The sequence below is a fragment of the Otolemur garnettii genome, unplaced genomic scaffold (genome assembly GCF_000181295.1).
Source record: "Otolemur garnettii isolate 467f Iridium unplaced genomic scaffold, OtoGar3 scaffold00145, whole genome shotgun sequence".
NCBI lineage: Eukaryota > Metazoa > Chordata > Mammalia > Primates > Galagidae > Otolemur > Otolemur garnettii.
In genome coordinates this window covers 3434035-3450190 of record NW_003852540.1, presented here as the reverse complement: position 1 = coordinate 3450190, position 16156 = coordinate 3434035, and the positions used below count along the sequence as shown (strand labels likewise).

The window sequence follows — 16156 nt, the reverse complement described above, 5'->3', positions numbered from 1 at the left end:
CCTGGGCTGGATTCAAACCTGCCACCTTAGGTGTATGTGGCTGGTGCCTTAGCCACTTGAGCCACAGGCGCCGAGCCAAATTTTATTTATTTTTGAGACAGAGTCTCACTATGTCTTCCTTGGTAGAGTGCCATGGCATCACAGCTCATAGGAACCTCAAACTCTTGGGCTTAAGTGATTCTCTTGCCTCAGTCTCCCAAGTAGCCAGGACTACAGGTGCCTACCACCAATACCCGGCTATTTTTGTTGTCATTGTTGTTTTAGCAGGGCCAGGCAGGGTTTGAACATGCCAGCCCCGGTGTATGTGGCTGGCACTCTAACCACTGAGCTACAGGTGCCAAGACAGAATTTTACTTTTTAAACGCCTCCTAAAAACAACTTCAAGAATACTATAGCCCTAGAAGAGCCGACTATAGTTCCCACAACAGCCAGTATATAATGAAATGGTCTCATGGCTGGTTACCACTTTTTTCTTCCTCCAGAGTCTCACTTTGTCGCCCTCAGTAGAGTGTCATGGCATCACAACTCACAGCAACCTCAAACTCTTGTGCTTAAGTGGTCCTCTTGCCTCAGCCTCACCAGTAGCTGGGACTACAGGCATCCGCCACAATACCTAGCTATTTTTAGAGACGGGGTCTTGCTCTCGCTCAGGCTGGACTTGAATTCCTGAACTCAAGCAATCCACCTGCCTTAGCCTCTCAGAGTGCTAGGATCATAGGTGTTAGCCACAGTACCTTGCCCTTTGCTTTTCTTGAGTTTCAGTGCTGTTACAAGAAAGTTTATTTTACTTATCAGACTCTTCTCAAAGCTCAGTATAATTTTAGTCTCTTTCTTCTTCAAGACATTCTGTGTCATTGAAAAAATCAATTTAGGGCCAGGTGCGGTGGCTCATGCCTGTAATCCTAGCTCTCAGGGAGGCTCAGGTGGGTGGATGTTTGAGCTCAGGAGTTTGAGACCAGCCTGAGTGAGACCTCGTCTCCAATAACTGCCAGGCATTGTGGCGGGCACCTGTAGTCCCAGTTACTTGTGAGGATGAGGCAAGAGAATCACTTGAGCCTAAGAGTCTGAGGTTGCTGTGAGCTGTGACGCCACCACACTCTATTGAGGGTGACAAAATGAGGCTCTGTCTCAATAAAAAAAAAATCAATTTAAAGCAAAATACATTAACCTTTGGCTTTACCAATGTGTAACTTTTCTGAGAGGCAGAACATCAATAATTAAGCTGCTTTCCACTAAATACACTAACATTTAACAAACAAGGATACTTGATTTTGGAATTAGCCTTTTACTAAAACAAGTAGCTACAAACACCTATAAATCTAAAAGAGAAGGGAAGACAATGTTCCCTGTCCAGGAATTCCACCAAAAGACCTAACAGCAGGGTCTTGAAGAGATATTTATACATCCACATTCATACAGCATTCTTCACAATAACCAAAGCCTAGAAGCAACCGAGGTGTCCATCAATGGGTGAACAGATGAACACAATGTGGTTATTAGTATTATTCAGCTTTAAAAAGGAAGGAAATTCTGATACATGGTACAACACGGATGAAACTTGAAAACCTTATGCTAAGTGAAATAAGCCACTCACAAAAGGACAAGTACCGTATGAAATCAGTTATACGAAGTACCCAGACTACTTACATTTATAGAGACAGAAAGCAGAATGGTGGCTGCCACAGACTAGGGGAAAGGGGAAAGGGGGAGTTGTTTAATGGAATAAAGTTAAAGTTTTACAAAATGAAGAGTTCTGGAGACTGGGGATATGACAATGTGAATGTACTTAACACTATTTACTGAACTGTACACTTAAAAAACTCAGGTAAATTTTGTGTTTTGTGTATTTGCTGCAATAAAAAAAAAAAAATCTTCCGTATGTCCCAAAGCTAAATCCTAGGGTTGAAAGCTCCTTTAGTTTTAAACTACCACATTATCCATCACTTCAACAACATGTGGCAGGGTTAAGAGTCAAGCGAGACAAATAGCTGTTTTTGAGTACCTTATGCTGCTTAATGACAGGTGTGTTGTCCAAAATAATTAGCTTTTAAAAGGAATGGCCAACCCTTCCTCTACAACTGGTTAGTGATCTGTTTTCCTTCATTAAGTTCTTGACAGCTCAATGTCTTCACATCTGTCATTGTTTGGCAGACTGATTTCAAGAACATAAATCGCTCTAAGGAGTAGGCAACAAATTTATTATGGTTCATGAGACATATCTGAACCCATCTGTTTTCTAATCAAAAGCCATATTTGAATCAGTTTTGTTCCATCACAAGACCATACTAATGGGAGCAATATAATCATAAGTTATTTTCCTCTTTTCTATCTGTGTAGTAGAGATGGTCACAGGAAACACAAATCAATTAAAGGCATGAGAGCATCCTCAGAAATAGGATCTTTGCAGATTGTAAGATCTACCACCTTTGCCATCTTTGTCTGTCTGTTCTTCAAACTACTGTATGATACGTTTCCTCTGAGAGACACGGTTTCTTTTAGAATTACAAAGGGGGTAGATATTTCTATGTTGTAATAACCAACTTACCTTAATCTTTTTTTAAGTTGTAAACTATCATGAATAATCCTTTTAACAAACTCTAATTCACCTCCTTCTGCCATGATCTCTGTGATACCTCCTGTATTTACAGAACTAGGTGGAGGTCTTCGAGGATTTCGAGAATTTACTCCCTGAAAAACAACAAAAATCTGGTGAAAAATCTTTATACCTTAAGAATCAAATCTTTGAATATACTCTTTAAAAAGGTGTATGGAGATAGCTAAAAAAACTAAAAGTAGACCTAGTATGTGATCTAGCAATCCCAGTATTGGGTATCTACCCAAAGAAAAAAACACCATTTTGCCAAAGAGACATGTGCACTCAAATGTTTATTGCAGCACAATTCACGATTGTAAAGATACAGAACCAACCCAAGTGCCCATCGATATATGAGTGGATTAATAAAATGTGGAAAATGTATACCATGGAGTACTACTCAGTCACCAAAAAAAAGTGAACTAATACCTTCTGTTAACAATCTACATGGTACTGGAGACCATTTTTTTTTTTTTTTTTTTTTTTTTTGAGACAGAGCCTCAAGTGATTCCCTGGGTAGAGGGCTGGGGCATCACAGCTCACAGCAACCTCCAACTCCTGGGCTTAAGTAAGTCTCCTGCCTCCACCTCTCAAGTAGCTGGGACCACAGGTGCCCGCCACAAAGTCTGGTCATTTTTTGGTTGCAGCCGTCATTGTTGTTTGGTGGGCCTGGGCTGGATTCGAACCCGCCACCTTAGGTATATGTGGCTGGCATCGTAGTCACTTGAGCCACAGGCGCTGAGCCATGTAGACCATTTTTTAAGTGAAGTTTCGCGAAAATGGAAAACCAACACCATACATACTTACTATTAAATTGGAACTAACAGATCAACACCAATTTTGATTAACAGAAAACAAGCAGGTGTGAGAGGGTAGGAGGGGAGAGAGTTTAATCACCCAATGGATACAATGCACTCTATCCAGGTAAGTGGCAAACACAGCTTTGACTCAAACTGCACAAAAGCAATTCATGTAACCAAAACATTTGTACCCCCATAATATTTTGAAATTTTTAAAAAAGATCACAGCTGGGCATGGTGGCTCATGCCTATAATCCCAGCACTTGAGAGGCCAAGGCAGGTGGATTGCTGGAGCTCCCAAGTTTAAGACCAGCCTGAGTCAGAGCAAGCCCCTGTCTCTGAAAATGGCCAGGTGTTGTGGCAGGCACCTGTAGTCCCAGCTACTTGGGAGGCTGAGGCAAGAGAATCACTTGAGCCCAAAAGTTTGAGGTTGCTATGAGCTAAGACACATGGCACTCTACTGAGAGTAACCAAGTGAGCCTCTGTCTCAAAAAAGAAAGAAAAAAGAAACAACAACCCAAAAAACTCTATTAACTCTTAGGAGAAAGAATGCTTACATTTAATTTTACTTTCCAAATATTATACCAAATTTAGGATTTAAAAACCACATAGCTACTACAATATATTTTAAACAATTGGTCAGACCAATATTCCTTCCTAAGTCTTTTCCTTTTCATCTTTGTCATTAAACCAAAAATTTTATCTTTTTATATAGGTAAAATTTGTTCCTTTTTCTTTATACTTTATGCTTTGGTTTTATGAAGCATAGAAAATCTACCTACAGTGGCGCCTGTAGCTCAGTGGGTAGGGTGCTGTCCATATACACCGAGGCTGGTGGGTTCAAACCCGGCTTAGCCTGCTAAAACAACAATGACAACTGCAACAACAACAACAAAAATAGCCAGGCGTTGTGGTAGGAGCTTGTAGTCCCAGCTGCTTGGGAGGCTGAGGCAAAAAAATAGCTTAAGCCCAAGAGTTTGGGGTTGCTGTGAGCAGTGACGCCACAGCACTCTACCAAGAGCAACATAGTAAGAATCTGTCTCAAAAAAAAAGAAAAAAAGTGAAGAGACAATCCACAGAATTGTAGAAAATGTTTGCAAAACATATCTATTAAGGGACTTGTACCCAGGATATATAAAGCATTGTTACAACTTAATTATAAAAAAAGTAACCCACTTAAAAAATGGTCAAAGGTTTAAGCCCAAGAATTTGAGGCTGCTGTGAGCTGTGACGCCAGGCTACTACTCTACTGAGGGTGACACAGTGAGACTCTGTCTCAAAAAAAAAAAAAAAAAAAAAAAGAAAAGAAAAAAAGTCAAAGGATCTAAATAGGCATGTCTTTAAGACATACAGACGATCAGTAAGCACAAGAAAAGATGCTCAACATCATCCACCGTTAGGGAAATACTAACATAAAATATAAAAATAATAACACAAAACTACAAAGAGGTTCTACCTCACACCCACTAGATGGCTATAATCAAAAAGAATGATAAGTGTTGAAGAAGATGCAGAAAATTGGAACTCTCATAAACTGCTGCTGGGGCGAATGTAAAATGGCACAGTCACTTTGGAAAACAGTCTGGCAGTTCCTCAAACAATTAAACATTTAAACAATTAAACCATATTACCCAGCAGAAATGTATATCTACCCAGGAGAAAAGAAAACCTACATCCACAGAAATACTTGTAAAGAAATGCTCACAGCAGCATTTGTTCATAAGAGCCCCAAAGTAGAAACTACCCGACGTCTATCAATGGGTGAATAAGTAAAATGTGACATATCCATACAATAGAACGTTATTTGACAGGAGAAAGAAATGAAGTGCGGACACGTGCTACAACTTGGATGGATCTTAAAAATATATAGTTCTTAGTAAAAGATTGTCAGTCACATTAAAAAGCATTACAAAATTCCATTTATATGAAATGTGTAAAACAGGCCAATCTGGAGAAACAAAGTAGACTGGCAGTTGCCTAGGCCTAAGGATGCTGAGGAGAAACTGAGTGATTGCAGACAGCTAGGAGTTTTCCTTACGGGGTAATAAAAATATCCTAAAATTGGCTGTGATCAGGGCTACACAACATTGTGAACTTAGTTCTGATGCTAGTAGTTTTCTATTTCTTCCTTTGGACACTGGCTCCACAGGAGTGTTCACTTTAGAAAATCCAGTCTAAATTTGTGACCTGTGTGCTTTTTTTTTTTTTTTTTTTTGAGACAGAGCCTCAAGCTATCCCCCTGGGCAAAGTGCCATGGCATCACGCTCACAGCAACCTCCAACTCCTGGGCTCAAGCGAGTCTCCTGCCTCTGCCTCCCAAGTAGCTGGGACCACAGGCGCCCGCCACAACGCCCGGCTATTTTTTGGTTGCAGCCATCATTGTTGTTTGGCGGGTCCGGGCTGGGGATTCGAACCCGCCACCTTAGGTGTACGTGGCTGGCGCCTTAGCCGGTTGAGCTATAGGCGCCGAGCCGACCTGTGTGCTTTTATGTATGTATGTTGTATCTCAATATTAAAAGAACAATTGCACTCCAGGGTGTGGTTATTTTTAGTTCATACAAGTTGTCTGTATTGAAGCCTAAAATTTAGACTTCTTAAACCTTGCTTCACTTTATGTTCCAATCCAGAAAGTTGGTATTGTTAATAACTTTTTTTTTTTTGAGACAGAGTCTCAAGCTGTCACACTAGGTAGAGTGCCATGGAGTCATAGCTCACAGCAACCTCCAGCTCAGGCTCAAGTGATCCTCTTGCCTCAGTTATTCTATTTTTAATAGAGATGGGGTCTCACTTTTCCTCAGGCTGGTCTTGAACCCGTGAGCTCAAGCAATTCACCCACCTGAGCCTCCCAGAGTGCTAGGATTACAGGCATGAGCCCCAGCACCTGGCCTGTTAACAACTTTTTTGTGTAAACCACCCTGTTCCACCAAAACATTTAACCCATCTAAATTTTGTTATGAGGCATGTAAATGGTACTTTTAGGGATACTAAAGATAATACATTCCCTGAAAAGTTTTAAGCATATTTATACCCTTATTTCCTTATGATTAATATTACTCATTTATTACTATTAATAAATGGTTCACTAGCTGAAGGAAATGTTAGGTTAAGTCAGTAACATTATACAGCACTGAGTTTTGTTTTGTTTTTTTTTGAGACAGAGCCTCAAGCTGTTGTCCTGGGTAGAGTGCCACAGCATCACAGGTCACAGCAACCTCCAACTCCTAGACTCAAGCGATTCTCCTGCCTTCGCCTCCCAAGTAGCTGGGACTACAGTGCCTGCCACAACACCTGGCTATTTTTTGGGGGGGGGTTGCAGCCGTCATTGCTGTTTGGTGGGCCCAGGCTGGATTTAAACCCGCCAGCTCAGGCTTATGTGGCTGGCACCTTAGCCACTTGAGCCATAGGCACCGAGCCAGCACTGAGATTTTTAATAGGTTCTTTTTACCCAATGCATCTCTATTCATATTCATGAACAAAATATTTTTCATTTGAAGTTGGAAAGACTAAATCAGACATTTATTTACTATCAAATGACAGCAGGCAGTAAAAACTGATTTCCTTCCTAAGCCAGCAATTGTAGCCCAGGAGTGAACTATGACTTAAATTGGTCTGATCAGGAGAAAACCAAATATTCAATGATTTGAGAAAGAGCGCTCTCCTCCTAAACATTATTATGCCGCAAATAAAACAGCCTTAGAACAAAAACAACCAAGGACCAGGTCAGAGCCAGGAGAAAATGGAGGGTTTTTAATACTGTGAACACCCTGATCAAATCATTCCTGAAGTCCAAATTCTAGATTTCTCAGATATGTAAGCCAAAAGGTTTTTTTTGTTGTTGTTAAGTAAATGTGAATTGGAGGGTTCCCCCCCCCCCATAGCCTTCGCAGCATTTTCTTAGTTATTGTGTTAAGGCATTTATATTCTACACCTAGTAAATTGCACATGTACCCTTGTAAGATGCACGATAGATGGGTCCCACACCTCCACCCATCTCCTTCCCCCTCCCTTCTCTCACCCCTTTCTTGGGCTTTAATTGGGTTATAGCTTTCATAAGAAAGCTATAAATTGGTTTTATAGTAAGACTGGGTACATTGGGTACTTTTTTTTCCATTCTTGAGATACTGTGCTAAGAAGAATATGTTCCAGCTCCATCCTTGTAAACATGTAAGAGGTCATGTCTTCGCCTTTCTTTAAGGCTGCATAATATTCCATGGTGTACATATACCACAATTTATTGATCCATTCGTGAGTTGATGGGCACTTGGGCTTCTTCCATGACTTAGCAATTATGAATTGGACTGCAGTAAACATTCTGGTACATATATCTTTGTTATAATGTGATTTTTGATCTTCTGGATATATACCTAGTAGAGGAATTGTAGGATTGAATGGCAGGTCTATTTTTAGATCTCTAAATGTTCTCCAAATATCTTTCCAAAAGGAACGTATTAATTTGCACTCCCACCAGCAATGGAGAAGTGTTCTCTTTTCTATACATCCATGCCAACATCTCTGGTTTTGGGATTTGTGATGTGGGCTAATCTTACTGCAGTTAGATGATATCTCAAAGTAGTTTTGATTTGCACTTCTCTGATGATTAAGGATGATGAGCATTTTTTCATGGTGTCTGTAGGCTGTGTGCCTATCCTCTTCAGAGAAGTTTCTCTTCAAGTCCCTTGTCCACCCTGAGATGGGATCACTTGTTCTTTTCTTTTTTTTTTGAGACAGAGCCTCAAGCTATCCCCCTGGGTAGAGTGCTGTGGCATTACAGCTCACAGCAACCTCCAACTCCTGGTCATGTTTGGCGGGTCCGGGCTGGGGATTCGAACCCGCCACCTTAGGTGTACGTGGCTGGCGCCTTAGCCGGTTGAGCCATAGGTGCCGAGCCACTTGTTCTTTTCTTGCTAAAATGTTTGAGTTCTCTGTGGGTTCTGGTTATTAAACCTTTGTCGGAGACATAACCTGCAAATATCTTCTCCCATTCTGAGGGCTGTCTGCTTCCTTTACTTACTGTGTTCTTGGTCGTGCAGAAGCTTTTTAGTTTGATCAGGTCCCAGTAGTGTATTTTTGATACTGCTTCAATTGCCCAGGGGGGTCCTCCTCACAAAATATTCGCCCAGGCCGATTTCTTCAAGAGTTTTCCCTACACTGTCTTCTAGTATTTTTATAGTTTCATGTCTTGTGAATTGGAGTTTCTATCAGTAGTGTCAAATTTTGCAAAATTATGCACGGGCTGTTTTTTTGCTCAACAGCTTTCATTAGTGTGTTTGTGTGTTTAATATGTGCCCAACGACAACTCTTCATCTTCCAAAGTAAGGCACAGAAGAAAAAAGGGTGGACAATCCCAAAACCTACCCGCATCCTCCTATATACTTAAATCATGTCTAGATTATTTCTAATACCTAATACAATGTAAATGTTATGCAAATAGCTGTGACATTGTATTGCTTTTTTTTTCACTATATTGCTTTTTATGTTTTTTTTTTTTTTTTGAGACAGTCTTACTGTCACTCTCTGTAGTTTTTTTTTTTTTTGAGATGGTTTTACTATGTTGCTCTCTGTAGAGTGCTGTAACATCACAACTCACAGCAACCTCAAACTCTTGGGCTTAAGCAATTCTCTTGCCTCAGCCTCCCAAGTAGCTGGGTCCACAGGCACCCAACACAATGTCTGGCTTTTTTTTTTTGTTGTAGTTGTCATTGTTTAGCTGGCCCAGGCTGGGTTCGAACCTGCCAGCCTTAGTGCATGTGGCTGGCGCCGTAACCACCGTGCTACAACCGCTGAGCCTTTATTGGTATTTTTTATTGTCGTGCTATTTTTTATTATTTTCTTCCTTCCCCAAATATTTTTGATCTGTGGTTGGTGGAATCCACGGGCAGAACCTGCAGATATAAAATCCACAGATACAAAGTGCCAAATGTACCTCAAACCAAAATATCCTGACTGATAGAACTTCCAAAGCCAGGTACAGTAGCCTGCACTGTAGTCCCAGCTACCTGGGAAGCTGAGGTGTGATAAATGCTTGAGGCCCAGCTGGGCAACAAAGCAAGACCCTATCTCAAGAAAATAAAAGTTGCTCTTTCCTCTTATTTCTACAAACAAGAAAAACTTAGGTAAGTGTTCAATTACTTTAAAGCAGAAGACATTTTACCTTAGCTTCCAACTGATTGGCAAAAAAGGGAGGATTACACATACAAAAGTCATAGATTATCTCAGATTCTTCTTTGAGAGCATCCATCAGGAGTGTCTTCTGTGGCACTTTTACCACTAGGAGAAAAAACAGAACTGTTAGCTACTATTAATGTTGTGGTGGTATTAAAACATAGTCATGTTCTGCATCATGATGTTTTAGTCAACAATGGACCAGAACACTGGGTGCAGTGGCTCCTGCCTGTAATCCAGTAACTTGGGAAGCAGAGTTGGGATCATCACTTGAGGCCAGGAGTTTGAGACAAGCCTAGGAAACACAGCAAGTCCCCCTCTCTAAAAAACTTTTTTTCTAATTAGATGGGTGTGGTGGCTCATGTCTGTAGTCCCAGTTATTCAGGAGGCTGAGGTGAGATTTGATACTCCTAGGTCATAGCAGTGTAGGAATTTGAGGCTGCAGTGAGCTGTGATCATACCACTGCACTCTAGTCTGGGCAACAAAGTGAGATCTCATCTCAAAAGAAAGAAAAAAAACAAAGAAAATGGATGAGATATATGACAGTGGTCCCATAAAATATCATAGTTTGACTATACCTTTTCTATGTTTAGATACACAAATATTAACAACTGTGTTAAAATTGTTTACAGTATCGTATACAATATTCAGTATAACAAGATGCTATGCAGGTTTCTAGCCTAGAAGCAATAAGCTACATCAGGCAACATAGGTGTTTGGCAGGTGATACCATCTAGGTTTATGTATGTACACTCTACAATGTTCCCACGGTGACAAATCGCCTAATGACATTTCTCAGAATTTATCCCTGTCATTAAGTAATGCATGACTGTGTGTCTACTACTTCCTTCAAAAGGTGGAGTTTACTTTCCTCTCCTTGAGTGTAGGCTGCACTTAATGACTCAACTTTGTAGAAGAGAAAATAATGTAAGTGACAGGGTGGCACTTCCAAAGTCAAGTCATAAGAAGCAATATGGCTATCTCTTCACCCTTTCTCCTGAATTACTCACTCTAGGAGAGGCAAGGTCAACTGACATGCTTTAAGGACACACAAGTAGCTCACAAGTAGACACACATCCACATGGCAACGAACTAGGATTTCCTTCCAGTAACCATGTAAGTGAGCCACCTTGGACACAAATCTCTATTACCAGTCAATCCTTCAGATGACTTCAGCTCTAATCAACAACTTGACTACAAATTTTATTTATTTATTTTTTTGCTGTTGAGACCAAGTCTCAGGGCATCAAAGCTCATAGCAATCTCAAACTCTTAGGCTCAAGTGATCCTCTTGTCTCAGCCTCCCAAATAGCTGGGACTACAGGCGCCTGCCACAACATCCAGTTAAGTTTTTATAGACGGGTTCTCACTCTGGCTCAGGCTGGTCTCCAACTCAGCAAACTCAAGCAATCCACACCCCTCAGCCTCCCAGAGAGCTAGGATTACAGGCATGAGACACCGCACCAGGTCCTTTACTACAAACTGTTAAAAAATTCTAACAGAACCATCTAACTAATCCACACCCAAATTTCTGACCCATAGAAATCATGAGATAACAACTGTTTACTGTTAAAGCTGCTATACTTTGGAGACATCTGTTACACAAAAATGGAGATATAAAACAAATGTATTGGTATCTCCCTTTACATCGGTTTCATACTAAAAAAAAAAGCCTTATTTCTTTCATAAAAAGACAAAAAAATTCAATGAAAAAAATTAATAGTACTTCAGATGTACTACATAAAATGGACACAAAAGTAAAAAGTAACTAATCATAAGGGTATTTGACTATTTCTAACAGAAGTTCCATATACTAAAATGTAAAAACATGGTTAATCAACAGTAGGGTTTCCCTTCTTCCTTTTTTTAAAAACAATGTCTCGCTCTGACGCCCAGGCTGGAGTAAGGCAATCCTCCCCCTTCAGCCTCCTGAGTAGCTGGGACTACAGGCATATACCACCACACTGTGCTAACTTTTTTTTTTTGTAGAGACAGAGTCTCACTATGTCGCCCTTGGTACAGTGCCATGGTGTCACAGCTCACAGCAACCTCCAAATCCTGGGTTTAAGCAATTCTCTTGCCTCAGCCTCCCAAGTAGCTAGGACTACAGGTGCCTGCCACAATGTCCAGCTATTTTTTTGGTTGCAGTTTGGCGGCAGCCAGGTTTGAACCCGCCACCCTCTGTATATGGGGTCGGTGCCCTACTCACTGAGCTACATACAGGCGCTGCCCCACTCTGCTAACTTTTAAAAAATTTTTAGTACAAACCAGTCTTGCTATGTTACCAAGGCTGGTCTTAAATTCCTGGGCTCCAATGATATTCCCACTTTGGCCTTCCAAAGTGCTGGAACTACAGGCAGGCATGAGCTACTACATCTGGCTCCTTTATTTTAAAATCTTGGTGACTAGGTTACTTCATGTGATGAGATGCACAACCTTCTGTGTGTGTTTCTATTTAAAGACATAGGGTTTCTCTGCTTGTTTGCTTTTTGCAACAAAGTCTCACTCTGTTGCCCAGGCCAGAGTGCCCTGGCCTCAGCCTTGCTCACAGCAACCTCAAACTCCTGGGTTCAAGTGATCCTCCTGTCTCAGCCTCCTGAGTAGTCGGGACTACTGATGCCTGAGCGATGCCTGGCTAACTTTTTCAATTTTTAGTAGAAATGGGGTCTCACTCTTGCTCAGACTGGCCTCAAACTCCTAAGCTCAAGCAATCCTCCTGCCTTGGGCCTCTCAGAGTGCTAGGATTACGGGAATGAGCCACTGCACCCCACTAAGACGTCTTATTTAATACACATCGCTCATTCATTAACATTGGTGACCAACAGCACTATAATCCATGTCTTAATGAAGTTTATCTAACACATGTATTTTCTCTATAAGGCACTGATCACAGCCTCATTGCACTTAGGAATACTAGGTACCACTTTACACTGTGTTTAGGGACCATTTTAAACAGCAAAATCATCAATAAAAAATGCAAAAATGCAAAAAACACAGCACAAAAACCAGAAAAAGGATGCTGACTGATTCACAGTGTAAGAACTAAAATAAAAAGGCCAGGCATGGTGGCTCACACCTATAATCCTAGCACTCTTGGAGATCATGAAAACTCCTAGAAGAAGAATGAGGGAGGCTCGCTTGAGCACAAGAGCTCGAGACTAGCCTGAGCAAGATTGAGATGCTGTCTCTACTAAAATACAAAAGTTAGCTGGGTATTGTGGATGACTACAGTCTCAACTACTCAGGAGGCCGAGGCAGGAGGATCACTTGAAACCAGGAGTTTGAGGTGGCAGTTGCTGTGAGGTAGGCTATTGTGGGCAACAGGAGACTATCTCATTAAAAAAAAAAAAAAGGAGCAAGAGAAGGCAGAGTATCACCTTGTTCAACCATAGCTGGGAATAAGCACATTGGGTGACTCAAATTATTTGCCACTCTGCAGATGTCTGTGAATGATCATAAAAGCACCATGAATATTGATTTTGGGGTTAAAAATAAATTTTAACTATTGACAAACTGATAGTAAAGTTTATATGTAGAGGGTCATGTGCAGTGGCTCTCAGCGTAATCCTAGCACTCTTGGAGACTATGGCAAGAGGATCACTTGAGGTCACAAGTCTGAGGAGATGATGCCACTGACCTCTATCTTAGGCAACAGAGCAAGACCCTATCTCTTGGGCAATGCCTGTGGCTCAGTGAGTAGGGCACTGGCTCCATATACTGAGGGTGGTGGGTTCAAACCCAGCCCCGGCCAAAAAAAAAACAGAAGCCAGTCTGAAAAGGGTATATACTATATGATTCCAACTACATGACACCCTGGAAAATGCAAAACTATAGAAAGAGTAAAAGGATCAGACGCTGCCAGGGGTTGAGGGAAGTAAAGAGTGAACAGCTGGAGCATAGAGGATTTTCAGGACAGCGAAACCATTCTATAACTATTTGTGTATAATGGTAAACACATGTCATTTTCATTTGCCCAAAGCCACAGAATGTACAAAACCAAGAGAAAACCCTAATGTAAGCTATGGACCTTGCGGGGTGATAATGTGTTAATGTATGTTCATCAATTGTAACCAATGTCCCAATTTGGTGGGAGACACTGACAGTGGGGGAGGCTATGAATTTGTGCAAGCAGGGGTATATATAAGAAATTGGTGAGCCTTCCCCTCAACTTTGCTGTGAACCTAAAACTGCCCTAAAAAATAGTCTACTAAAATATACAAATATACAAAAACAACTACTTAAAGTCTCTGGAAATGGTCCTAAGGGCATAGCAAATGAACATTTATTCAAGAAAATCTACTAAGATCAATGAACAATAAAGAAATGTCAGCAAGTGGGCAAATTCACCAACACAGAATCCTCAAATAATGTGGATCAATTCTAATTATTAATATTATTATTATTATTTTTTTTTGTAGAGACAGAGTCTTACTTTGTCGCCTTTGATAGAGTGCCATGGCATCACAGCTCACAGCAACCTCTAACTCCTGGGCTTAAGCGATTCTCTTGCCTCAGCCTCCCGAGTAGCTGGGACTACAGGCGCCCGCCACTGTTTTTTTTGTTGCAGTCTGGCTGGGGCCGGGTTTGAACCCGCCACCCTCGGTATATGGGGCCGGCGCCCTACTCACTGAGCCAAAGGCACTGCCCTATTATTTTCTTTCTGAGTTAATTCTGGTATCAAAACAGCAAACCTCATTTCAGTGTGCCGCCTTTGGTACAGTGCCATGGTGTCACAGCTCACAGCAACCTCCAACTCCTGGGCTCAAGCGAGTCTCCTGCCTCTGCCTCCCAAGTAGCTGGGACCACAGGCGCCCGCCACAACGCCCGGCTATTTTTTGGTTGCAGCCGTCATTGTTGTTTGGCGGGTCTGGGCTGGGGATTCGAACCTGCCACCTTAGGTGTACGTGGCTGGCGCCTTAGCCGGTTGAGCTATAGGCGCCGAGCCCCGGATTCTTAAAAATTCCCAAAGTCGGGTGGCGCCTGTGGCTCAGTGAGTAGGGTGCAGGCTACATACTGAGGGTGGTGGGTTCGAACCCAGCCCAAGTCAAACTCCAACAAAAAAATAGCCGGGCATTATGGCAGGGGCCTGTAGTCCCAGCTACTTGGGAGGCTGAGGCAAGAGAATAACCTAAGCCCAAGAGCTGGAGGTTGCTGTGAACTATGATGCCATGGCACTCTACCAAGGGCAACAAAGTGAGACTCTGCCTCTTAAAAAAGAAAAAAAACAAGAAACCCAAAGTCTGCATTATTAAAGACAAGATAATAAGATGTGTTAAATTAGAAAGACAGGTTAATAAACAAAGCTTGAAGAAGAAATTTATTCTGTGGAGCTAACCTTTGATGAGATCAGATAAGTTATTCTGCTCCACGTTTTTCTTTGCATAGTTGAAACACATGTCATCCACTTCTGTTGCAAGGAAATACCAGCCGTTTAAGGTTGCTCCAAGTAAGGGATAGATGCAGGATGCCCCCGTACCTAGAAAACAAAAATTCAAAACATATGCTACACACCAGACGGAAATGGGAGAATAATAAATGCAAATATCATTCTTCTCAGAATTCTTAGAACATTAACAGTTTAAATCACAAGCTGGTACCTAATTTCATAATAACATGGTGACTGGGTTCTCTAGTCATTTCATATGTTACTTTTGCCTCATAATTAGACTCAAACTTCCTAGAGGATGGAAACCTTGCTGTCCTCTTCTTTTGTATGATTCATGTAGAATGAAGTGCACATATTTGGGGGTTAAGGCATATATGACTAACTTGAAATGGTCAAAACTCGATTTTTACTTTATAAAAGTCTTCGTGTTAAACCTCCTACATAATCCAGTTTGTGTAACAGAAGTCAATACCATCTGTTAAAACACCATAGTAATAAGTTCAAACAGATCGATGTACATCCCATTCTCTAAAAGCAGAAAAGAGTATATAGAGCATAAAATTTTTATGGTATTTAACTGCCCAATTCCCTACATTTCTGTAAGCTATCAACTGAATGAAACCAGAAGTAAAAAAAAAAATAAAAAATCTGAGGAGTCCTTGTTTCCTAGATGTAGAAACATGGAAAGATATTTGATTTGGAGCCAGAACATTAGAGTCATTGGCTAGCCCCACCATACTGTCAGAGAGGATACTCAGAGGCAAACACTCCAGGTAAAAAATCGCTCTCTGACAAGAGTTTGGTCCTAAACTTGTATCCAGAACCCCTAGCCCTGGACTGGACTATATACTAACCACAAATACTGCGTTTACAATGGTGGCTACTCTTGCTCAATTACATTCTAAAAGTATAGTTAAGAAGGAAAGCTGGTGCTTTTCCCAAAGGCCTATAGTAGTCAGCCTATACCAGCCATTCTAAGCCTGCATTCCCCTGACCATATTTCCCAGCTTCACGCAAGTCTTCTAAGGATTTGTCAGGAAGATATAGAGGCTGGAGATACTCCTAACCCCAAGGAAATCCAGGCTCATCATACCGCTTCCTCATTAGGTATTCTGAATAGGCCCATAAGAGATAGGACCATGGGCTCGGCTCCTATAGCTCAACTGGCTAAGGCGCCAGCCACGTACACCTAAGGTGGCGGGTTCGAATCCCCA

At 41.4% G+C, this 16156-nt stretch overlaps 1 protein-coding gene across 3 annotated transcripts in view; it reads right to left on the bottom strand.

Moving 5' to 3' along the window:
- The window catches only part of METTL16 (methyltransferase like 16), a 94145-nt gene that overhangs the window by 31935 nt on the left and 46054 nt on the right, over positions 1-16156 (bottom strand). For all 3 annotated transcript variants that reach the window (XM_003799076.3, XM_023518736.1, XM_023518735.1), the window contains 3 exons: positions 14892-15032; positions 9545-9660; positions 2546-2688 (listed from right to left, as the gene is read on the bottom strand). In XM_003799076.3, the coding sequence (XP_003799124.1) occupies positions 2546-2688; positions 9545-9660; positions 14892-15032 (400 nt within the window). The remainder of the gene's footprint in view (positions 1-2545; positions 2689-9544; positions 9661-14891; positions 15033-16156) is intronic.